Source organism: Vipera berus (genome assembly GCF_964194415.1).
Source record: "Vipera berus genome assembly, chromosome: 6".
Taxonomy (NCBI): Eukaryota; Metazoa; Chordata; class Lepidosauria; order Squamata; family Viperidae; genus Vipera; species Vipera berus.
Window position 1 is genome coordinate 44,468,744 of NC_138208.1, and position 26,782 is coordinate 44,495,525.

The window sequence follows — 26,782 nt, forward strand, 5'->3', positions numbered from 1 at the left end:
TGAGTAGATGGCACTTAATATTTATTGTTGACTGCATGCTCTTCTTACTTAATTTTATCTGCACGATCTGTTTCAAAATTTTGTAAGATGTTTGCAAATGTTTGCTATTTGCAAGTAAGAATTATACTTACAGTATTTTTAAAGCAGTTTAGGTTCCCTTACACCTGACATTCCATAAGCCTCTTTCCTCATTTGATAACCCTGCTTATTTTTTTATTTCATTCAAAAAAATTTTTATGGAAACCTATGTGCACAATGCAGATTTTCAATTCAAAATATTTGTAGTACTTCTTTCAAGTCTAAAAGTTCTTGGAATTTACTGTACAGCAGTACAGTACAGTTTTATTTATTAATGCTTAGGATTTTGCTAAATGATTCATGGGCTAGTATGGGGGTGGGTGTTATATATGTGCTGAGGGAAGATTTGAGGGCCGTTAGTTAAGCATTTTATGGTCTTAGTGCAGTGACTTCTTCCAGCAATTGTACAAACATAAGTTGAGTTTTTCATAACAATCATCATTATAGTTTTGCTATTCATTTTATAAATATAAGAGCTATTGTCCTTTATGCATGTTTAACTGTTAAAATATGTATCTGTCATTGATGGGAAGAAAAGAAAATCCTCTTCTCATCTTAGAGAAACCTATCCCCAAATTCTAGAGGGAATGATATATTACAAGGATCTGTCAGGAGATGTATTGTGGGAATTGTATTCTGTGAGCATCTGGAAGGCCACATGATTTCTGTTTGGGTCAAAGTGAAAGGAATACCTCTTAATAAAGGTAAATACTTTTTTTGAGGCAGAAGGTTTCAGGAGCTTAATAATACAATTAGTAGTCACAGTTAATATCCAGCTAATATCCTACTAATCTGTCCATGTGAACATCCTGCTAATTTAAATAGTGCCTGAAAGGGTAATAACCTTGAATTAAGTCTGAAATATATATTCCTTAATAAATATAATTAAGTTGATATATCAATTAAAGAACATTAAATATACCCTAGCAGTATTGTATGAAATACTTTATTTTTTATTTTTTTTATTTTAATTCCATTTATATACTTGATGTTAAAAGCCTAGAAAATTCTGTCTGTTATTTTACATATGCCCAATGTGGTTTTGAACTTTTTTTTTCTTGCTCAACTATCCCTATCCCATTTAAGACACTTATTGGTGATAAGTGGAATGAGGTAAAACTCCCATTGGCTTCTGGCCAGTGTCAAATAATAGGAAACTAAAACATGTAAATATAATAATTTGGCCTTTGTTGTTACAGTTTATTAAAACATATTGAATAGACTATAGAGTGATCCTTGCACATATAATTCAAACTGGAGAAATTTTGTTTGAAATGATCATTTGGTTTTATATCCTTGAAATTTCATTTTGTACATGAAGCTTCTGTTCCAGTTCACAAAATTTTTCAGTTACCTAATTTCAGTACAGTAAGTTCAATTCTATGAATTCAAATATTAATCAGACAATATAAAACAATATGATTTGCCCTAATGGTTACAATAATCTTCTATATTTCATAATTTGAAATAATAGTATGTAATTTATAGTTAAAAATAAATTCCTAAAATATGAAATATACTACTATATAATTTGCAATCTAGGGACGCGGTGGCTCAGTGGGTTAGGACACTGAGCTTGTCAATCAGATGGTCGGCAGTTTGGCAGGTCGAATCCCAAGTGCCGCATAGCAGAGTGAGCGCCTGTTACTCGTCCCAGCTTCTGCCAACCTAGCAGTTCGAAAGCATGTAAAAATGCAAGTAGAAAAATAGGGACCACTACGGTGGGAAGGTAACAGCGTTCCGTGCGCCTTTGGCATCTAGTCATGCCGGCCACATGACCACGGAGACGTCCTCGGACAAGCGCTGGCTCTTCGGCTTTGAAACGGAGATGAGCACCGCCCCCTAGAGTTGGAAACGACTAGCAAGCATGTGTGGGGGAACTTTTACCTTTACTAATTTGCAATCTAACCATAAAATATGTTTAAGTTTTCACTTTATAATTCTTAGGAGGAGTTTGAATGAAGACTTGAATTTAGGTTTTTAAAAGATAATGGGAAACGTACATGAAAGTAGCTACATTTTGTCAATTATGAAAATAAGTAGCACTTGCTATTATGAGAGAGAATGAGATGTCTGCCTCAAGGATAAATACAGTTATGTGTATTAGTCATAGAACTCGATTATCTTTGGTTTCTCTGAAATAAAACCCATTTTTATTTTTAAAAGATGCAATGTTTTGGACACAGTTCTGAATCTGATGTAATTATACTATCTATGTTATATGAGGGTACCAGATTTTTTATATATAAAGTTCTGTGTTGATTATAGAACCACCAGCCAAAGTTTCATCTCAGACTTTAAATTATGCAGTATTTGTGTTAACTAATAATACTTCCCACCTACATTGACATGTTGGCCATCTAAAAATATATATTATCCAAAGAGAATATTGAAGGATAAATGATACAATTTAAAATCCCAATTTTCATCTACAACTTTGGTTTTAATTAAACCAGATGCTGTACATGTCAGCAGCACATAATCTAATGTTCTGGATGTGTCCTCTGGTAATTAGTAATATAACTAGATGTACCTGTAACATAGTGACACAATTTTCTATCAGTGTAATGAAGGATATTGAACACACACACAAAGTATATTTTTGGTATTTTCCAAATATAAATATGTTAGTCATATTAGATTGTGTCAAATATCTTTTTCATCCCAGAAGAGAAAAAAATATTTCTAATAGGTGGAAAGACACTGTGCAAGGTATCATCCTCAGACCCTGAGGAAATCAGGTTTGCACAAGTTCTTAATGAGTTCACAAAAATGCATTACTGTGTGGTCTTTTGAAGTTTATATAGTATTCTCAGCCTTATTTTTCCTACTCAGTTTTTATGAGTAAGATGAAACCATACATATAATATATAGTCATACACTGCAAGAACTCTACTGCTCACCTTTGAACAGGAGTTTCTGAAAGTGCCGAAATTTGTTTTCTATTCCTATGAACCTAAAATGATAATCACCCATATTTACTACAGCCATAGGTATTACTTGTATTTATGTAGTTCCTCTGAAATCAGATGTAACTTTCCAATCTTGTTTGGGGGTTAATGAATGGTACATTGAATGATCCCAAAATGGATTTTCACATGGTTTCAATGTGTTTAATGATGTTTTTTTTAAATGTACCTTGACATGTTTTTCTGGCTACTGGATTATTTGGGACGTTTTCATAAATTTCTGTATTTTTTGTTATGTCTTTTGTAAATTGTCATTATAAAAGTACAAGAAAATTGTAAATATTTCAGATGTGTATCTTATTTTCTTGTACTTGCCAAAAAAAACCAGAAATTTGTGTGCAAATAGCAACAGATCATATTTGTGTTGGATGATATACATAGATTAAAAGCTGAAAGCAACATTACTGTATAGAAATAATAATTACCATTTCTAAAATTCTTCAGGCATGAAAATTGTAGATTATCTTGTGATGAGCTTACTAATTTTATGCTTTGTCATAGATAAGCATTTAAAAATGCAGGAAGTTAAAAATCTTAAGCTCTGATGCATATCATATACATTACAAACAAGATTTTTAACAACAGATTTTGAAAGTTATCAATTTGTTCTTTTTACTTGCTTACAGTAATTTGTTCTCGCAACTTTGATACAGTACTAAATTAAAAAGAGGATGAATCAATCTAGCATTGATAAATTTGAGCTTCATTTGACAATTTATCTGTGGTCTCAGACCACTATAAGCATAACATCATTATAGTTTAAAAGTAGTTTGAATGCACATAATTCTTGGTCAGATTTGTGTAAAATTTAAAATGTGGCCTTTTGTTTTTTTTTACAAAGCGTGTTCTTAATCTGTCTTTTTGTGTAGAAAAAAAAATCTTAACATTTTATTCTTGGGAAGAATATTTGTATTTGCATATTCAGTGTAGCTCTCACCATCTAGTGGCTTCCATATATGTTGGATTACTGTTTACATTTTCCAGTCAGCACAGGAAATGGTTATACTGTCTGAGGATGATGGAAATTATAATCTAACATATGTAGGCTGCACCAGATGGGGTAGGCTGCAATACCTAATGAAAAGTGGAAACATAAAATTCCTCCATTTTCTCAGCATTTTATGTATAGGCATTGCACATAATAAAATGGAATCTACCAGAATAGAATAAACACTTGTGTCCAAGCATAACAGTTGTACTACTTCATCTCTTATCTATTTTATATAAACTATATAAATAAAGATACAAGATCAGAATAATTATGTACTAGATGCATATCAGATGACTGAGCCTATATTTAGAACTTAAGTTGGTTACATCCTGTTCATGATCCTGGTAAATTGTAATATTAAATGGATTGGGCAGATGTATTGCAACAACTATACCTATATTCATTTAAATAAGTAGATGCTATGGCTAGATTAGTCAATACTGTTACTGCTGTCTTAAGAGGCAATGCTAATTTGTTCTGAAATCAGTGAAATGTATAGGGATGGCAGCTAGTTGGATTAGATGGTTGGCAACAACTATGTCTCCCTTTTATAATCCAAATTTTTATTTAAAAACTTTGCGAGAAAGCATTTCTTTTAAACCTAAAAGACTTAATATTTGTGTCTGAAATTCTTATTCCAGGTGATTGTATGTTTTATGTCTTTTTTGCTATAATATTTATTTTACTGGTACTCGTTAGTACTAGTGGTTGAAAAAATTAGTAAACATTATTTTTAACTCGAGTAAAAGCAAAGTAAGACATAACACCAAAGTTTCATTTTGTATATACAACTATATAATATTTAATAGTATTTAGAAATATAACAGAAAAAACACACATACATAATTGGACATTTGTTGGAATACATTTCCCTTCCCAAAAGCTGAAATGCTAACGTTAAGAGTCTCCTTGGAGGAGAAAAGCCAAAGTATTTTATTTGCAAGGAAATGTATACAAGTATACATTTTAACATACTTAAATCCATTAAAATACAACAAGCCTAAGACTTCATAGAATATTGATTTGCAACTATGGTGTGATGTATGCTGAAAAATAAGTGTTTATGTTAAAATATGGGTGTTAATCTCAGTGAACAATTTTTTTTGGGGGGGGGGTGTCAGGCTTTGAATATAAGGAATTACAATAAACTAAAATGTCATGGGCTTGCACTTGTAAAAAATAAGGTCAGGTTTTGGGGACTGTGTTGTGTGACACTGCATCTGTCCTTCTCCATAATGTCCATAAATTCTCCTGCTCTTTTAAAAATCAAAAGGAAGTAATTTATCTGGTTTGGTATTATAAAAGATTATTAGACTGGAAAATAAATTGCTCTAAAGAATGAAAGTAGGAAGTGATTGAGAGGATGAGAAGTTGCCTAATTGCTTTCACAGTTCCTAAACCTGCCTTATCTTTACATTTTTATTAACATATGGGAACTATTCAAAAGGACTGAATTGCTATTTAGTGAAGCCACAGTGAAACCTTTGAATAATTGCGAAAGCTATTGGGTTTTTGACTTGCAATTACATATTGCAGCAGACAACTCTACTGAAATAATTGGCCAATAAAAACAGTTACAGAAAATATTATGTATTTAGTAGAACAAAGAGATAATTTATTTTTATGGAAGAATATTGGTAATATCAAAACTCTACTACCATTGTAAGAATTTTAATATAAATATTGAAAAATATCTCTAAATAGCAATGCTCCTATAAAAATTTAAATCACTGAATATTTTTCCAGTATATGAACCAGAGTTTAAATCTGATTTTGTGTTATAGTAATCCCAATCCACAACATGCTAGTATAGGTTTTTAAAAAATATTACCTACCAATGGAAATAATGTTAGTCTAAATTCATTAATTTATTCATGTTGAAATAGTTTAGAATAGAATCTGTGTCAATAACTGAGAAGTTTGGAGTCTGTTCATAAATTTGTCGCTGATAATCTTAAAAATGTGTTCACCAACAAGATAGTGTTTTAGAAGTAGTTCATTATAGTTATTGCTATGTTCCTTCATGTTTATTATTTCTTTAGGTACTTAATAGACACTGTATTCACAATGGAAAATTCTAATAATCTTGCAGCTGTTATTTTGTTCCTCTGAAACTGAGATTCCATCTGTGCATAATAACTTAGTTACAGAATTTATGCACATTTTGATTCATCTTGTTAATAAAATCAATTTTAAAAAGATTTTAAGGTACAACGGGAAAAAATCCAAATGCTTAATACTCAAAGTGAAAACTAATTAAATTCTTAACCTGCTTAAAACCCATTGTGGCAGAAAAGGAATCACCAGAAAAGGGCATCTGACATTTTTATTAATTAAATTAGTTTTTCTAACTTGAACTGTATCAGCAGTAAGAGAGACCTTATGGCAGCTGCATATTGCTGTGTTCTGAAATTCTTTATCTAGATATCTGCACACACAATATACCAATATGTACTTTTCCAAATAGTTTAAATTTTCTTAAAATTTTTTTTTAAAATTATTGCTTTGATGTTTTATGCTATATCCTAACATTCTTTTTTGGAATCATGTTCCACTGGATTCAGCGTGAGTTAGTTTACAGTAAGATTTAAAATTTGTTTTAAGTCTGGAAACATATTTAAAAGTAAACTATTAAAAATGGTATAGCTTGCATACTGCTAGCATTGGGCACAGGAATGAACAAACGTGTGATGTATACCTGTATTTTTTATCATTTTTAATATCAGTTATAATAGTTACCAAGCAATGTTTGTATATTTACTGTAGATTTGATATAGAATATTCAACAATAATGTTATTAAAAAGTGTGGTACTTTTAAAAAGATAACTAGCTAGAATCTAAAGATATGGAGTATAAATTTTCAGTGTTTTGTTTCTGGAATTCATGTGTTAGGGTACATTTTTTTTGTTAAAGCAGAGCAAACTTTTAAAAATAGTTCCTGATACAGCCTGAAGAAAGAACATATTAGCTCTTGGTTTTATTAAAATGGGAGGGGGGTATTGTTTGTATCACATCTTAGTATAAATTAAATAATTATTCATGGTATCTGAAACAAAAGTAAGTCTTCCATGTGATCTCTGCACAGTTATGTAACTCTGGTGAAATCTTTAGTAATTTTGTTATTGAGTTGACTTTGATATTTCAAAGTGCCAAACACTTATGTGATTGCTGCTTATAAATACCGTACATGACTGCACCTGAGAATCAGTCATATTTGAGTGCTAGCTGTGTTTAGAAGTGAGAAAAGTTCATTTCATTTTTCCACACATCTCTTAATTCATATACATATGATCTAGTTGTGTGTCCATTTAAACTTTTACGCATGGACAAAAAGCTACATAGATGAAAGGAACTGTTTATAATTTATCTGTCAGATTAATTTCTGTTTTTAACAGTTTTATTATTTAGCTGTTCACATAGTTTCATTTTTTAATTAAAATGGTTAACAATGTAATAAAATGGTCTGGCTGATACATAATTCTCTGTGCACTTTTTTGAATATTGATCTGAGGAAACATTCCTATTTATGTTTACATTTTACAAAATTAAGTATTTATATATTCCTGTAAAATGATTCTAAAAGGATCAACCTGCAATTTGGAAGATTTTCAAACAAATTTTTGTTATTTATATTTTTTTATTTATATGCTGAAATAGATTTGATGTGTGTAAATTGTGTATGTATAGTTAAACCACCATTTTTGCTTGCTGTGGGATCTAGCAAAATCTACATCACAAATTTTAACACATTACAGCTGAAGGAAGAGGAGCACCTCGCCAGAAAAGAAATGTAACTTCGTGGAAAGAGGCTTGTCCGGCAGTTTGCTTCTTGTGATCGAACAGAGCTGTAAAGGATTCATGGATAAATTGAACAGGAATAGATCTGAATAAAGCAAATCTGCATATATGGTAACCAGTAGCTCTCTTACTTTTTATGTTGCTTAGCTGTTTTTATTTGAAGGAACCTGTGTGATTTAAAACATATAGCTTTTTGCAACTATTACTGGTTATATATATTTGACAATTAAAATGTGCAGACAATTGGAAAAAAGTCAAGTAAATGCTTGTTTTTATAGTAGTTGGTTCTTGTTTAAATGTTCAAGATAATGTCTGTAAAGCGCACCAATTTGATTATAATAGATGTAGTGTTGTAATAAACTGTTTGATGGGGCTGATGTGTAAATCTGTTCGAGTTATTTGATGTTTACACCTCAGGGAGCGTCTTGTGTTCAGCAATATTTAATGGTGTTAAATGTCTCTAACAAAATGCATATTTTTTACAAATGCATCAATTTATTGTATTTGATGAACTTTATGATGAAACAAGAATAGAAATCACATTATTAGTTTGTAACCAGTTCTACATAGATGGTTTGTGAACATGCCTTTCGGTGTACCAAAAAATTAATGTTTCTGATCCTTGTAGATTGAAACTCAATTGGAGAAGATTTAGGCTTAACTTGAATTAAAATGTACAAAAGACTTCTGTTGCAATATACAGAACCCATATTTATTTACAAAATGTTAGAAAAAAAATTGGGCATTTTTTACTTTTTTGTTATGTTCTATTTCCAGATGCTCTGATAGCATATACATAGCTACATAGTATGTCAACTAAAAGTAGATATAAAAGAATTTCCTTAAAAAAACATGAAAAATAAAAAATTCCAGAAATTTCTTTAAACAGTAAAATGTAGTTTGTCCTAATAAACAGATGTACTCCAGAATCAACAGATTTATAGTCATGCTCAGCAATACGTTTGTTGATAAAAACAGACTTCTCAGATTTTTACTTGCACCTACCTAATTTCTCCTTTCAAAGCTATCGACATTTTAAATGTTTACTATTTCCCCAAATTTACTGTAATTGGTTTGTGAATTAATGAAAATCCTTTTTAATATTTAATCAATATCATAATAAATTGGATTATAAATTTGCTGAGATATGAAATTAAATGCACCGTATATATTTTGCAGTTATAACTTGATAAAAACCATGATCAGTCTGGGTTTTTTTAATTAATATAACTGTAATAATATTAAAAAGCATCCTTGACACATCTACAGTTTTTAAAATAAATGAAGCATATATATTAACATATATATGTGTTTCAGTTATATACAGTTATATAAGGTATTGTCTGGATTTTTGTTTGTTTACCCGGGACTCCCTTTGAAAGTGGAATTACATTTAAGTAAATATGCATACTAGTATGTATCCACTCATTTATTAGCGGCACATGCAAGCAATCAAATTATACTGGTTCTATACATAATCCTGCTCAGAGTAGAAATAAAATATTATATCTCTCTGAAGGTTACCCAATATGACTTAATTTACATTGTTGTAAAAGTCAGTTTATTATGTGCTTAATTCAGCCAGAGCAACTTAAGCTACTGTATAGACTTGTCTATTTCAAATTAATTTTTAGTTGTTAATAACGAGTTGTATGGATATGTTAATGCTCACTGAAAAGATTTTTTATAACAGCTGCTATCATTTTTGTACATTGGCCATTCTTATGATCCATTCTTGGTTTGTCTTATTAACACATTTTTATGTGAAATTGGCTTCTGTTAAGCATATTATGATCAATTTACCTAATTAGTATGTGGAAATGTCTATTATCTTTGATTTAGCCTCCAATTTCATTGTGCGTGTCCGTGTGTGTGTGCGCACGCATGTGTGTATATATATGTATAAATAAATAGGTAGTTCAGAAGTAAAAATTGATTCAAGTAAAATATTAAGATGTTTGAATCCATATAATCTTTTTATTTAAAAGTTATACTTAAGGTTTTAAGTTCTTTCCTTTGTGCAGAGCTGATTAGGTATATGATCAGAAAATGGGAAGTTGCTCACATACTTGGAATGGCTTGTTTATTATATAGGGTGGTTGTCGTAGCCCTAAGAATTCCAGTGCAGTAATGCATTTTTAAATAGCTAGAATGTGCACATCTGGACTAAAAACTGGGAAAAACAAAAGCTGAAGAAACAGCCAGGTAAGTTAGATATGCATCATGGATAAATTTTATTTGGACAATTTCAAGTATCCAAGATCCAAAATGAAAATAATTTAAAATCATAACTTACTTTAGTGTAACTTTTTACAGTTGAACAGTTATTGCTGTGTACATATTTTATGTTTTCTTCTCAAGATTTCCATTGCTGGCAGTGGATTTGCCAAAAATCAAAGTATGAATGGTTTTTTTAATAACTTTTTATATATGTAGTGTGAAAGTTTGATGTGTAGTAGTAAATTGTAAAAATTATTTTCCAATTGGAATTATTAATTTTAATTAACATTTAAAGAATTCCAAAGATATTAAGACAAATGAAGGCATTCCAGTTGTGATATGTCTGTGAGCAAACTCAGGATATATTATTGTGCATACTCACCAGACAGTAACAAAAATCTGGATATTTTCTAGGCTTCTACGAAAGTTTGTTTGGATTTCTGTATTTATTCTGTTTCTGGGCAGGAAAATGTGTCCAAGTAGGTACTTGATATTCTGTATATAGATATTCGTAATTAAAAATCAATATTTTATGTTTTTATCAATACAATTGAAAAAAAACCTGAACTAAATTAATTGCTTAATGTCCCTAGGTAAATCGGCATTTGCCTATAATATCACTGTCACATTCCTTAATGTGCATGGTTGCAGCAAATGGTACTCCTGAAACTAATTTAAACTTGCTAGAACAGTGAATTTATTAATTAGATAGCTTTTCTCTCAGTGTATTGAGCTAACAATACATATAGTGGATAGCTTTGTTTTTAGAATAAGTTTTCAAATTGCATACTAAGCAGATATGCACTCTTGTTGTCATATTTGAAATCTTGCCCATTAGCTATCATGTGTTTGTCCAAACAGCCTGATTGCAAATATTGCAGTGGAAATGCAATGCATGTTACTTATGTTTAGATTTCCCAATTAATTTTCGAGTGAAAATCCTGGTTAGTGTTGAGATTGTACTTGACTGCTTTTGATTATTCCGAGACTATGTTTGGTTGTTTTAAGTTTTGTCAAATACAAACTTCAGGTTTTAAATGTATATAATGACTTTAGTTTTAAGAACTCTTTTGTACATACAATACTGGATAGCAGTTAGATTCTCACTCCAATTTCAGCTTATTACTAATTTTTATATGTAGGGTCTTATTCACATTGTTTACTTGTTTGATGTAAGATTTTACAGCCTTAAAATACAGCTTTTAATGTAAAAGCATTAAACAGACTCTGTAAAATGTGCATACTTCAACTGTTTGTCAATCTTAAAAATCTGAGAAATAGGCAAAATTGTTTTAATGAAAATAACATTTTCATCTGAGAGAAGGAAGAATAGTGGGGATTTATTTAACAACCAGATAGTTAATCTGAGAACAAAGTATTTTAAAAAGGACATTAGAAATATTTTATATAAGAAACTTTGATACTCCTTATGTATGTGAACATACTGTGCCATGAGCAAACATACACATGCTTATGCAAACTATTAATACATTTTCATTTCCATCAAATATTGCTTTCTCTCTTTGCAGTTGTAAATTATTAGTTTAAATAAAAATAATGCCACAGTATCCATATTACAAACGTAATGTAGATTATTTCAAGCTTTTGGGGTACAGTCTTTCAAATCAAAAGCCACTTTTGAGAAGAGATTCTCCACATGGGACCGCAGCAGGGCAAACTGAAAGAATAAGACCATATTATATAAGCAGTAACTTTTCTGTTTTCATACATTTCTAGTCCAACTCAGCTGAGATCCAAAAATGCAATAAACATGGAACACTTTGGATTTAAAAGCAAAATAGTGCTTCAGTTCATGCAGAGACACAAATGTAATGCCTATCTGCAACCCCTAAAATAAGTGTATTTTTCTGAACTCACACAGCTACATCATGACCTTGGGAAAGGAGCATAACTACTTTGAAGCGATGCAAACTGATGATACATTTGTGCCTTACATACTCTGAATACTTTTTTGCCTTTGAATTTGAAGTGCTGCAAGGGCCCTACTTCTTCCATGGAGAATGACATCTTTTTTATATTGTATTAAACTGGGGATTAGACAATTTTACAATTTTCTTCCAACTCTGAGACAATTTATCATTGTAGTTACTGCAAAAATTTTAAAACCTTCAACAAAATGTCAAATTAATCAGCATTTAGAGTAGGGGTTTTGTATAAAGGGGTGGAGACATGAAAGCTAATTGCTTTATTGGCAGGTTATTGGGAAGTTGCTGCTGATGGTGGAAAGAGCCAAAGTAGACAGGTACCCCTTTGAAGAACTTTATACTATCTATTCTCACACAACACATCAGGTGCACACTTGAAGCAGAGGATGGATTGATTTTCAATTGGATTCCTAGAGTAAATTTATAATGGCTTTTCTTGAAAGTGAAATTAAATGCCAAGTACTGTGATCTTGCATTCCTTATTGATGGATTTGGCATGATTTAGATACCAGCTTATTTTTTGTGAAACATTCTATGATTCTATTTCTTGTAAATACATTGCCTTAAAAGTGGGGAGATTTAACTTTCATTTTATAGTTCTTTAGTGCCTGTGGAGCTAACCACTTCTTTGGATACTTTTTACATGGCTGGGGTTGGAATTTATTATGTCATAGTTTGCACAAATGTTTACATGAAAGCACTATGTACACTAAGGTTTTAAATTGATTGGTATATGTAACCAACCCAGGTTCTTTTGACTTTCTAATACTTGGCAACTCAAGAACATCTTGAATGTGTTGAATTTTTGGAACTTAAATGGCTTCACAAGGTAAGAGGGAATAATGTCATACCAACACATGAAATTTTATAAACCAAATCTCTGCCTGTAGAAATGGCTTTTAAAATTTCATTTCACTTCTACTTGATAATTTGGTGATTTTAATTACCTTTATTTCTAGTCTTTAGGTCACTGTTAAGAATTTGGTATTGAACCATTTGTTGGTTTTTTAAACTGCAAAAGAAGTTTCCTTTTATGGGGAAAAAATAAAGTACATTTTAGTGAAAGCTTAAGTCTATTTTGTCTTCTTTTCATGGAACTATGGGGATTTTTTTGAAGTTAAATGCAAGTGGCTCTTATTGAAATGCGAAAAGTAACAAGCCAAACAAAATATCTTGTGAAAAACAAAATAGAAAAGGTAATGTTTCTACCACTTCTTATATCAATTGTTGCTATGTAAATACTATGATTACTGTTCTCTATATACATATTCATGTAAACAAAGACAAAGTTTGATGTCACCAATCTTTTAATATTTCTGCTTTAATCCTAGTCTAAAATGTATATTTATATAATGAAATAATCCATTTACAGTATTTCCAGTTCTGAAGTTGATCAAATATCCTTGGGAATCCATTTTTTTCTCTTCATACTTGATTATTTTAACTTCCTCCTCAGTATAAAATTTCTCTTAAAGCTATCCCTGCATTCCCCATCAACTATACTTTGATCCATTTCTTTTTCCCACAGAAGGTTTTATCCAATCCCCTTAAAAATATTTTCAGTTTATTAGTTAATTTCCAGCTACTATCCTGTTTTCTCCTGAAGAAAAAGAGGATGATCAGCTACATTCCAAATGAACCCTTATGAGATTTAAATTAAATGACAGAATGGCAAAAGACACCGAAACTATTATTAAATGCAGAACCCATGTTTCCTTTGGGCTTTAAACTTGTTACTGTTGGTGGGAAAGGAAGATACTCTTGAAGTTTAAAGGTAACAACAGTAAACAAAACAAGCTGAAGCTCACATAGACAGGTGAAACTCGAAAAATTAGAATATCGTGCAAAAGTTCATTTATTTCAGTAATGCAACTTAAAAGGAGAAACTAATATATGAGATAGACTCATTACATGCAAAGCAAGATAGTTCAAACCGATTTGTCATAATTGTGATGATTATGGCGTACAGCTCATGAAAACCCCAAATCCACAATCTCAGAAAATTAGAATATTGTGAAAAGGTGCAATATTCTAGGCTCAAAGTGTCCCACTCTAATCAGCTAATTAAGCCATAACACTTGCAAAGGGCTCCTGAGCCTTTAAATGGTCTCTCAGTCTGGTTCAGTAGGAATCACAATCATGGGGAAGACTGCTGACCTGACAGTTGTGCAGAAAACCATCACTGACACCCTCCATAAGGAGGTAAAGCCTCAAAAGGTAATTGCAAAAGTAGTTGGATGTTCCCAAAGTGCTGTATCAAAGCACATTAATAGAAAGTTATGTGGAAGGTAAAATGTGGAAGAAAAAGTTGCACAAGCAGCAGGGATGACCGCAGCCTGGAGAGGATTGTCAGGAAAAGGCCATTCAAAAGTGTTGGGGACTTTCACAAGGAGTGGACAGGCTGGAGTCAGTGCATCAAGAGCCACCACACGTAGACAGATCCTGGACATGGGCTTCAAATGTCGTATTATTGTCAAGCTGCTCCTGAACAACAAACAACATCAGAAGCGTCTTACCTGGGCTAAAGAAAAACACCTGGTCTGTTGCTCAATGGTCCAAAGTCCTCTTTTCTGATGAGAGCAACTTTTGCATCTTATTTGGAAACCAAGGACCCAGAGTCTGGAGGAAGAATGGAGAGGCACACACTGCAAGATGCTTGAAGTCCAGTGTGAAGTTTCCACAGTCTGTTGATTTGGGGAGCCATGTAATCTGCTGGTGTTGGTCCACTGTGCTTCATTAAGTCCAGGGTCAACACAGCCGTCTACCAGGAGATTTTGGAGCACTTCATGCTTCCTTCCGCAGATGAGCTTTATGGGGATGCTGACTTCATTTTCCAGCAGGACTTGGCACCTGCCCACACTGCCAAAAGCACCAAAACCTGGTTCAATGACCATGGGATTACTGTGCTTGATTGGCCAGCAAACTTGCCTGACCTGAACCCCATAGAGAATCTATGGGGCATTGCCAAGAGAAAGATGAGAGACATGAGACCGAACAATGCAGAAGAGCTGAAGGCCGCTATTGAAGCATCCTGGTCTTCCATAACACCTCAGCAGTGCCACAGGTTGATAGCTTCTATGCCACGCCGCATTGAGGCAGTAATTGCTGCAAAAGGGGGCCAAACCAAGTACTGAGTACATATGCATGCTTATACTTTTCAGAGGTCCAATATTGTTCTATGTACACTCCTTGTTTTATTGATTGCATGTAATATTCTAATTTTCTGAGATTGTGGATTTGGGGTTTTCATGAGCTGTACGCCATGATCATCACAATTATGACAAATCACGGCTTGAACTATCTTGCTTTGCATGTAATGAGTCTATCTCATATATTAGTTTCCCCTTTTAAGTTGCATTACTGAAATAAATGAACTTTTGCACGATATTCTAATTTTTCGAGTTTCACCTGTAGATAGACGGTTAGATGTAAAAAAAAATCAACTTGCATTTTAAAATAATGGATACTTTGGAAGGTGGGGTGCTTTACCATTAAGATATCACTAATATTAAGAATTCCATATAACAATCTTACAATTAATGTTTTCTATTCGATATCAGTCTTTCGAAACTAGCATACTGCTGTAAGAGCACTAGTGCAACATACTTGGGAGAGAAGTAGATTTGTGAAGGCAGCTCCAACAACAGGCAATAAGTATACAGTGTATGAACTCAGTCTTGGTTCCTAGGAACAGCCTGAATACTTTCTGCAGTTTTATTGGCAAGATTTTAGAAGTGGTTTGTCATTGCCTCCTTCCTATGGCTGAGAGAGAATGACTAGCTAGCCCAAGATAACCCAGCTGTATTAGAACTAGAACTCATAGCTTCCCAGTTTCTATATTGATGCCTTCCTTAACCACTACAGCAAACTAGTTCTTTGATGTGTCTTTTCAATTCTATAACTAAATTTAAAATGTATAGGACTATCATTATATTGAGCTGCCACTAATTTGTAATTCCAAAATATCCAACACCCAATAAACAGTACCTAGGAAGTATTTGATTTACACAGCTGACTAGCTTTATAAAAACCATAGAGAATAAAATACATGGTATGCACTTACAAAAGAACATTTAACAATAGAACTTGAAATACGTTAGTTTCTGAGAAACAAAAGGGATATACCGGCATATTGCAGAAGTGACAAGAACATCCCAAAGACTAAAAGCATAACTTGTATATCCATTCCTCTAATGACAATATTCTAGGTGAGAGACCGGATTACAATGCAGAAGAAATAATCCATAGTCCAGTATCTTATATAAATTGAAATACTAACCGTTAATATATTGGTTTAGGAACTCAGCCTAAGACGGATGTGTTTTATATCATCTTATTAAACTGATGGTTTTCATATATAAAATTTATTAGGCTATAACAACAGTATTGCTAATGCTTTAGTGTAAGCATAGATAACATTTTTTTGGAAAGGGGATTGGTTTATAGACGGATTCTGAAACACGGAATTCAAATAGAAGTTTCTCATTGTATGCTAACGTGGATTACAAAAGCTTCCGAGGAGCATCCCAACAGCTGCCAGTAACTCAAAACTGAATTTGTAGCCTTACATTTACGCTCCAAAATGTAGCCCTTTACAACCAGCACGACCGCAACATACCAAGAACGTACTTTAGTTTTCTCTTTCTAGCTTTTAATTTTAATCTCCCAAGTCGCGAAACTAAAGCGATGGGAGATCACGTGACATCACCAGCCGGCTGCTTTCTGCTGGAAATGGGAAGGTGCCTGTAATGCGCGTTACGTTAACCTCACCCGGAAGCTATTGTATGAGAGTCACGGGCTTCGCCCAGAGGGTTACGGAGCGGAGGGAGGGTTTCCTTGGTCTCGCGGGCGGCGGGCGGGCAGATGAGGCCGGCTTTGCCCTGGCTGCGCTAGAGCGGCGCGAGGAGCCTTCCCTTCCGGTGCAATATGTTCAAAAGAATGGCTGAGTTCGGGCCTGACTCTGGTGGGAGAGTGAAGGTGCGAGGGCCGCTGGGAGGGGGCTTTTGGTCAATTGGCAAAAGGCTTCTCTTCCTCCCGAAGGGCAGTGATAGACGCCCAAGGCGATCGCAGGGTTCGACACATATTTGGTCCCTTGGGTCGGTTCGTTGCACAAGTTCAAGTGTACTGATTGATTTAAGAGGCTTGCGAACGGTTTCGAAGGAGGGAACCGTCTTGCAACTAACGCCGAAAGGTCTTCTGGAGCTTAGAGACCTAAGGGAATTTATTTTCATACAGATCTTCGAGGATTAAATCACTAATTCTTTCCTTGGAAAGCTGTGTTTCACGTGCCTTTTCTAGTTTTAAACATAAATTTAACTCTCCCTAAATTTAATCTCTTCGTTGCTTTCTATCAGCGTTGCTGAATTAACTAATTGCTTATTGATTATATTTTTCGTTACTTCAGATTTTATGTATATCCCTTCATTAGATTATGACTTCCTAGACTTAATAGGTGCAAGAAGGGATGCTGAAGCTACAGCAAATATTTAAGCACTTGCTAGTGTTTAAAACCCCACATACAGTAGGTAATTGTGGTTAAAATGAATTCTCTATTAAATATTACCTGGTTTTGTATGGTGAAAGCATAGTTTGCAGTATTACAGACAAATGACATTCAAATCATTTGTAAGATATTCTTCAAAATGATGGTGTCTCCGGATTTATTTACAGGTAGCCCTCAACTTTTGACCACAGTTGAGCCCAAATTTTTGCTGCTAAGCGAGACAGTTGTGAATTTTCCCCCATTTTATGACCTTTCTTGCCACAATTGTTAAGTGAATCACTGCAGTTAAGTTAGTAACATGGTTGTTAAGTGAATCTGGCTTCCCCATTGACTTTGCTTGTCAGAAGGTCGCAAAAGGTGATCACATGACCTTGGGGCATTGCAACCATCATAAATATGAGCCAGTTGCCAAGCATTCGAATTCTGATGACATGACCTGGGGATGGTGCAATGGTCATAAGTGAAAAACAGTCACAAGTCATTTTTTCCAGTGCCGTTATAATTTCAAATGGTCAGTAAATGAATTGTTGTAAGTCAAGGACTACCTGCATAATTTTTTAAAATAGTTTGTCTCTAAATCTTTGTAATTCAGAAGATTTGTATCAACTAAGTTTGTAACCTCCTATAAGTATTGGGAGTAAGTGCTGATAAATTTGAATTTATTGGCTTAGACAGCCAAGAGTTCTAGTTTCTTACTTTTAAACCCCATTGGAAGTACTGATTTGGCTATTGCTAATTGACTGCTTATTATTTTATAATACTAAATTGTTCAACACTACTTTTATACTTACATTCTAACTTTCTGCCTTCAGGAAACTCAGTATAGGAAGTCCTCGACTTATGACCATAATTGAGCCCAACATTTTCTTTGTTAAGTGAGACACTTGTTAAATAAGCTTTGCCCTATTTTACAATCTTTCTTGCCACAGTTAAGTGAATCCCTGCAGTTGATTATTTAGTAACCCAGTTGTTAAGTGAATCTGGTTTCCCCATTGACTTTGCTTGTCAGAAGGTTGTAAAAGGTGATCACATGACCTTGGGACACTGCAACTGTCATAAATATGAACCAGTTGCCAAGCATCTGAATTTTGATCACATGATCATGGGGATGCTGCAAAGGTCGTAATTGTGAAAAACGGTCATGTCACTTTTTTTAGTGCTGTTGTATCTTTGAACGGTCACTAAATGAATTGCTATAAGTCAAGGACTACCTGTATAGTTCCAGAAGTCTTTCATCCACTAGGAGGAGAGGGAATGAATGTGCTGATGACTATCAAACCTCTTCAAGGACCTTGTCTACATTTTTGGGATCAGCAGACACAAACTCTTCCAGATAACCTTGCAAATTTTAAAGTTTTTAAGTACATGCTTTCAAATCCTAGATACGAGTAGGCCAAGTTAAAAAAGTAACAGAATAGAAAAGGAAAATAGAAGTAGAAAAGGTATGTTTTCTGCTTATTAACTACTTTTCTACTTATTAAGTATATTTACTACTTATTAAATACGTATTTATAATATATAGAAAAAATTATTTCTAAAGTTTTTGTAATTGAAAATATAGTGTGACTTGTAAATCTCTACTATACACAGCTTGGAATTCTTAATATGTTTTTACTTTTTATTTGTGTCTCATCTTTATTTTTACAAATAATTCAAAGCGGCAAACATGTCCAACATGCTTTCCTCCTCTTATTTTTCTCACAACAATCCTGTGAGGTGAGTTAGGCTGACTAGAACTTATGGTCTTCTGCTTTCTAGTCTTGTGCCTTAATAACTAGCCCAAACAGGGTCCCTTTACTGAGTTCTGAAGGAAAAAAATAATCTAAGAAAGAATCTTTAACTTTCTGTGTCCTTAACTCTAGGACAGAGCTTCAAAGTAAGAATATAAAATGATTTTGCTTTTTTCCTTCAAGGGTGTAACTATTGTAAAACCCATTGTTTATGGTAATGTTGCCCGCTATTTTGGCAAGAAACGAGAAGAAGATGGGCATACACATCAGTGGACAGTTTATGTTAAGCCCTATAGAAATGAGGTAAGCAAAAATATTTTCAATGTTAATGCAGTTTTTTCAATTTTGAATATTTTGGGTGTTTAAAATGTTTAATTAGGACTTTGCTATTCTGTACAGTTAAGTAAAATATATAGGGAAAGCTAGGAGAATGCCCCGTGAAAGATTATGATCTACAGAAATTGGCTAACAATTTTTGCCACAATCTAAAGTGATTTTGTATAGAATACAGGTCATTTCTTGATAAATATTCTTAGTATTTGGTGATTTATTCAAAATGTCTTATCAGCTATTATAGTTTGGAAGACACACAAATATTGCACAAGGAAAATAACTTAAAATCTGTAAAAAGTACTGGAATTACTCAGTAGAATGCTATGTAACAGAGACTAGAATGGGACATTGAAACAGTATAATGCATATATATATATATGTACATTCTTATTGGCTCTTTTTAATTTTAGGATATGTCTGCTTATGTAAAAAAAATCCAGTTCAAGTTACATGAAAGCTATGGTAATCCACTAAGAGGTATGATTTAAACAGTCTTTGATGAAAATAGAATGGTTTCATTATTTTTCAACGTTGGATTATCTAATATTTAGTGTTTTCTCCCTTTTTTAGTGGTAACTAAACCACCATATGAGATCACTGAAACAGGTTGGGGTGAATTTGAAATCATCATTAAGATATTTTTTATTGATCCTAATGAAAGGCCGGTAAGTAGTTTTCCTAGTACAAACAGCAATACTCAATTTTATACATCTGATTACCTTGATGAAATCACATTCTATTTCAGGTTAGCTAAAATGTGGGTCCTGTATACATTGCTAGTATTTCCTGGAAAGGAACTTTTGTCTATAAAAGTTGTGAATTTTGTGCTAAGGTTAAAGAAAAGCCAGCTGAATTGTTTTAAGCCATGTTTAGAGAAAAAGCATTAGTGTGAGAGAGAGCTTAACTGGGTAAAGCTGTACATGTTTGAACATGACTTTTTAAACAGTAGATTACATCTGTCATGAATTCCTAAAGCAGTCAATGACTGTAATTTTGCTCATGTTAGAATCATAAGTAAATTATTTGTGATTGACATGTGGGTCAGTTTCACTGGAGTTTAGTTGGAAATTTGAGAATGTGGAAGAGTGCGTCTTGTTTAAAATAACAGTTGGGAAAAGATTGAGAAGTTTTATCTATGGATGATAAATGAATGAATCACTTAAATGTATTAACTTTGGGCATTCTTTGCTTTGTGTCTGGGAATGATACAACAGTTCTATGTGCCAAATTATGAAGAAACAAATATTTTGCAGCATAATCTTAAAATGGTTCCCTGTGTCTTTATAGAAAATAAATGTCACTAATGAAGGTTTGCTTTCTGAAAAAAACGTGGTTTATATCAGCAAATAGTGCAATTCCATCACAAGTGACCTGTAATTACTAATTCTTTTAAGAGGAATGCTGTAGATATAATTTACTTGGACTTCAGTAAGGCATTTGATAAAGTAGATCACAACCTACTACTTGATAAGATAGAAAAATGTGGGTTAGATAGCATTACCACCAGATGGATTCGTAGCTGGCTGACAGGCCGTACTCAGCGTGTGGTCCTCAATGGAACCGCATCTACATGGAAGGAAGTGTGTAGTGGGGTGCCCCAGGGCTCTGTTCTGGGCCCAGTGCTCTTCAATATCTTCATTAATGATTTGGATGAGGGGATAGATGGGGAACTCATCAAATTTGCAGACGACACCAAGCTGGCAGGAATAGCCAATACTCCAGAAGATAGGCTTAAGATACAGAAAGATCTGGACAGACTCGAACACTGGGCACTATCTAACAAGATGAAATTCAATGGTGAAAAAAGTAAGGTTCTACATTTAGGCAGGAAAAATCAAATGCATAGGTATAGTATAGGTGGTACCTTGCTCAATAGTAGTAACTGTGAGAGGGATCTCGGAGTCTTAGTAGACAATCACTTCAATATGAGCCAGCAGTGTGCTGCAGCTGCCAAAAAAGCCAACACAGTGCTAGGCTGCATTAACAGAGGGATAGAATCAAGATCAAGTGAAGTACTAATACCACTTTACAATGCTTTGATAAGGCCACACCTGGAATACTGCATCTAGTTTTAGTCACCACGATGTAAAAAAGATGTCGAGACTCTAGAAAGAGTACAGAGAAGAGCAACAAAGATGATTAGGGGGCTGGAGGCTAAAACATATAGGGAACAGTTGCTGGAATTGGGTATGTGTAGTTTAATGAAGAGAAGGGTGAGGGGTGACATGATAGCAGTGTTCCAATATCTCAGGGGCCGCCACAAAGAAGAGGGAGTCAAGCTATTCTCCAAAGCACCTGAAAGCAGGACAAGAAGCAACGGATGGAAACTAGTCAAGGAGAGAAGCAACCTAGAACTAAGGAGAAACTTCCTGACAGAACAATTAACCAGTGGAACAACCTGCCTCCAGAAGTGGTGAATGCTCCAACACTGGAGGTTTTTAAGAAGAGACTGGACAGCCATTTGCCTGAAATGGTATAAGGTTTCCTGCTTGAGCAGGGGGTTGGACTAGATGACCTCCAAGGTCCCTTCCAACTTTATTATTGTTGTTGTTGTTATTATTATTATTATTATTATTATTATTATTATTATTGTCTGTATACAGTAAATTTTCAGTTTCAGTTATCATGGCAAGCTGAAATGTAAAATATTCAATTTCTGTCCTACTGTTTGATTTGTATATTTGGGTAGTAACCAGATTTCTCTATTATACAGGTGACTCTGTATCATTTGCTGAAGCTGTTTCAGTCTGATACAAATGCCATTTTGGGAAAGAAAACTGTTGTTTCTGAATTTTATGATGAGATGGTAAGATAACAAAAATTTACATTAACTTTAGAAACAGGAATTGGATGACTGTCTCCCCTTCTTTCCCTTTCCTTTTCAGACTCTGTGCATGTTTGGGTATACAGAAGGAAAGATCCATTAGACTCTGAATATTCTAGTTATCAAATTACATAATTATAGTCCATTTTACTGTGAAGCATTACAGTCTAGCAAATAATAGAAATGTATTACTTTTTTCCAATAGATTTTTCAGGACCCCACTGCTATGATGCAGCAATTGCTAACTACATCTCGTCAGTTAACACTTGGTGCTTATAAGCATGAAACAGAATGTAAGTGCTGAACGCCAAGATTTCAGTGTTATATGTTGATTTTAGAGGATCTGAAACTTGATTTTAAAGTCCCTCTTTCCTATTATAATTGTATGACTTAAACAAGATCTTCACTTTAGCTTTGGCTTTCATGAAACAGTAGTTATGGAAAGGTATGGAAAGGTCACTTCTGCATAATCATTTTGATTTATGTAGATTATGCCAACTTTGTATTCAAGATAACCTAATCCAGTTGTTTTGGATTCCTAAAATGATACTTGTATTTCAGCTATAGTTTAAAGGCATTGTATGTTGTACTAGCAAACAGTAGCACATGATGGTCGGTCCAGAATATTTAATCTTTTTGATTCAAAATAATAAAGACTGTGCCTTTCTAAACCTTGAGAGAAATATTGAAATAATTAAGCAATATACCATGTACATTTTTCTTCTAGTTGCCAGTGTAGAAGTAAAAACTCGAGAGAAGTTGGAAGCTGCTAAGAAGAAGACCAGCTTTGAGATTGCAGAACTTAAAGAAAGATTAAAAGCAAGCCGTGAAACTATCAACTGTCTAAAAAATGAAATAAGAAAGCTTGAGGATGATGATCAAACTAAAGATATATAATACCTATTTACTACTTTAAGAGACTTCACGTGAAACCTATTTTCATCATGGAACCAATAACACATCTCCTTTTCTGGGAAGAACTGCATATAGGCATTCTGGAGAGAATTTTTTTGAGGGGTGGGGGAAGGAAAGACATTCAGCATGTGACATTTCACGAAGTAATTTTTTTAAAAAAATAAAAATATTTTCGTAGTTTTAAGTTACAGTTGACTTCACTTATTTTTAAAATGGTGACTCTCTAAAGAAAAAGAGAACGTATTGCTGCTACAACCTGTTCATGTTCTAATGTATTAAGGAATATATGAAATCCTATGATATTGTTATTAAGTGTGTAGTCAAAATTCTACTTATTTACATAAACCATCACTGCCTCAAGAGAAATAAAACTTTGTACTATGGGCAGCTAAACCAAGTCTCCTATTATTTTCTTTCCCTAGATTTCTCAGAAACCTGAGATAGAACGGCTGTACAAAGAAATATCAGTGGTAGGTTTACCCTTACAGATGACAAAACTGATCATGGCCCTGTTTGGAAACAATATGTCTGATGTTCTGGAGTTCCACTAATAAAAGTAACATGTGAAACAACATATATTTTCTTTAATATTAAAATACGATAAAATATATAATTTTATACAATTCCTTTTGTTGGTAATATGTGGGCTTGTTATAAAGTTGAATTTTCTCTGTTAACAATTTATTATCTTATGTCCATTCACAGTGATACAGTTCACTACTAACTGAAAATTGCAAATTTACAGAAAAGGTTAAAAATAATGAAAACCAGAAAAGCTTAAACCATATTTACATATGTATAAAGAGAGCTACCTTAAAAAATGAAAATATTAAGATAATATTTAATTGCCTGGCTGAAGACACGGGTCTTTTATAAGTGAAGAATTTAATGTTAAACATAACAAAGGAGTACATTTCTTTTCTTGGGAATGAGTTAGGAAATAGTTTTCTTCCATTGGCCCCTGAAAATGAAGCGAAACATCTCCAGTAAGTTATTTTACTGTTTGCCCAGTTCATAACTGGGTTCTGATCCTAAATCCTAAACAGCCCAGGGCTCTACGGTAATCAGAAATGCCAGAAACCTGTGCAAGAAACCTCACAGGTGGTTATTACAGAGAAAAAAGGAGGAAGAATGAATATTAGGTATATTCACCACCTTGAGTTATTCATAAATTATAATCCAGTGTGGCAACCATTACAACATTTATGATGAGGAACACAATCCTCATTATGCTTTAATAATGTAGCTTAATAATTTACCTTAACATTTTGTGCCAACTTTTGAAGTGAATATCCAGTTTGCACTTGGTTTGATGAGGTTGGGTGGGTAAAAGGATTAACAGGAACCACTCATCACCTGACCAATACCGTTAGGAGACATGGAAGAATAAGGATAATATTAAGAGCAATTTTAAGGATGACTTGGATCTGGATCCCAAGAATTGCCTCTTGACAGCACAAACAGTTATTGCTATATTTGATCAGCTCTTGGAAGCAAATAAAAAGATTGAAGAAATAAAATCTCTAATAGGAAATTATATCTCTAGATTAGGTAAGGAAGTAAATCGCAACGCCCATGCTCCAAAACTAACTTTGAATTCATGGACAGCTTACATGGACTGGGGGCCTCAAAATGGAGAAGACACAGGAGAGGCTGTTCTACAGAGACATAGGATACTATACAAGTTGCAGATGTTCTCTTGAACGGGAGCAGGTGGCATAACAGATGAGTAATACTGAATTCTCTTTCCCAACTTTTACACTGCAGGGTATATTCTAATGAACTAACAGAGATTTCATGGCTCCCCAGCAGACATGTAAAAGAATATTGTTAACCTTTGGGCAGATTGTTCTTCCGTCAATGTTGCTTAGGCGTGAGAGCTTTCTAAGGAAATATTGTATTCGGTCAATACGGGTATTTTATACCACCCAAATTCAGCCTCTGCTAAATTCTGGGCAGAGAGGCAAGTTAGGGAGGCTTACTTCAACCTTGAAAATTCCAAAACATTAACGGCTAACCAAAGAATCCCTCTATTAACAAAGATAGAACAAAATAAGGATAATAAAAAAGAGAACGCAGATCTACTTAATGGACAGTTACAGTTCATGGATGATGAAGAAGAATTAATCCATCAGTTTGCCACCCTTTTCCTAGGAGATCAACAGTTGAGCTAAAAAAAAATATGGAATAATTAGTTCAGTGTTGAAATTGGCAGCTAATGCAACAGAAAGTCTGAACCCTCTGCTCTAAATCCTAACCGTAGCTGCTCTTCTGTGGAACTTTTATCAAACTCGGTTTCTGAAAGCACCAAATCCCCAACAAAAAGAGAAGGTGTGTCAGTCCAAAACAAAAAGTAAAGGAAAAGGACATAACAGTACAGGTCCAAATTAACGATCCAGTACGACAACTAGATAATGAGAAGGAGGATTGGAAGCCTTGTACATCAATAGAAATGCCAGTCTTAGATCAAAATCAAGGGAATATCAGTAATCAAAAAAGACCAACGACTACAACTTACAAGGAGGAATATTGAATTTCACAAAAACTGTGTTTACACAGGAAGTATAGTCAACATTGGTCCAGCTCCAAAAACAAGCTGACATCCGATATCTTTATTCCTTATTTAATTAATTTAATTTAATAATTTGATTTCTATACCGCCCTTCTCCCGAAGGACTCAGGGCGGTGAACAGGGCAATACACAATAAAAATCGAATACAAAAATTAAAAAGCCATTAAACATCATGCCCATAAAATCAATACATATTAAAATTAAAACTAGTTTTAAAAACCCAACCCCATCCCGTCAGACCAGGCCAGCTTGTTCAAAAAAGAATGTTTTGAGATCGCGCCGGAAGGAGCGAAGGTCGGGGGCCATCCGGAGCTCGACCGGTAAGCGGTTCCAACCCAGTCAGAATATCTTGCTTTTGGAACTCCTATACAAATTGTGACTTGGAACATACAGTAGCTGGCTGGAAAGAAGTGGTTGACAGTGGACTAGTGAGTTTCTTATCTAAATTTGATGTAATAGCCATTCAGGAAACCTGGCTAACAGATGGGCTTTCCCCGCCCAAAAAACAAAGAACAAAGGGTGACCCTCTGGTGGTCTATATATTTTTATTAAGCAAGAATTGCAATGGCAGGGGGAGAAACTATATAATGAAAATAAGTTTTCAAATTTTTTAGCTGTGAAATTTAGATATGAGGAGTTTGAATTAATATTGGTAAATATATACATTCCTCCAAACACATCCCTATTGGTCATGTTTAGAAGTCATTCTGGATGATATAGCTGTACTGTATCCCCAATCCATAATTATATTGTGGGGAGATTTTAATGCTAAATTAGGTCCATCCTTGCATGAATTTGCTCAAAAGAAAGGATTCCCAAAGGAATTTCTTGATAATCATCCCTAGTGGCTTTCTAGAGACAACAAAAGTAATACTGACGGTCTGTTCCTACTTTCTTTGATT

At 33.8% G+C, this 26,782-nt stretch overlaps 2 protein-coding genes and 1 long non-coding RNA gene across 7 annotated transcripts in view; 2 read left to right on the forward strand and 1 right to left on the reverse strand.

The window, feature by feature from the left end:
* The window catches only part of CPSF6 (cleavage and polyadenylation specific factor 6), a gene marked incomplete at its 3' end in the record, with an annotated part of 32,127 nt that extends 23,917 nt beyond the window's left edge, over window positions 1-8,210 (forward strand). For 4 of the 5 annotated variants that reach the window (XM_081330175.1, XM_081330179.1, XM_081330180.1 and 1 more), the window contains one exon: window positions 7,795-8,210. Of the gene's footprint in view, window positions 1-1,620 lie in introns of all 5 variants that reach the window. The other variant, XM_081330176.1, reaches the window with a different exon arrangement.
* LOC308669468 lies at window positions 5,147-16,735 on the reverse strand. Its single transcript, XR_014026759.1, has 2 exons — window positions 16,633-16,735; window positions 5,147-11,735 (listed from the first exon to the last, which is right to left on the reverse strand). It is a non-coding gene; the product is annotated as an uncharacterized lncRNA (long non-coding RNA).
* Window positions 16,736-16,808: 73 nt separating this feature from the next.
* YEATS4 (YEATS domain containing 4) lies at window positions 16,809-23,531 on the forward strand. The gene is made up of 7 exons (XM_081330185.1): window positions 16,809-16,980; window positions 19,420-19,539; window positions 19,980-20,046; window positions 20,140-20,234; window positions 22,283-22,375; window positions 22,599-22,686; window positions 23,121-23,531. The coding sequence occupies exons 1-7, from the start codon at window positions 16,930-16,932 to the stop codon at window positions 23,288-23,290; spliced, it is 684 nt and encodes a 227-aa protein (XP_081186311.1). The 5' UTR covers window positions 16,809-16,929; the 3' UTR covers window positions 23,291-23,531.
* Window positions 23,532-26,782: the final 3,251 nt, after the last annotated feature.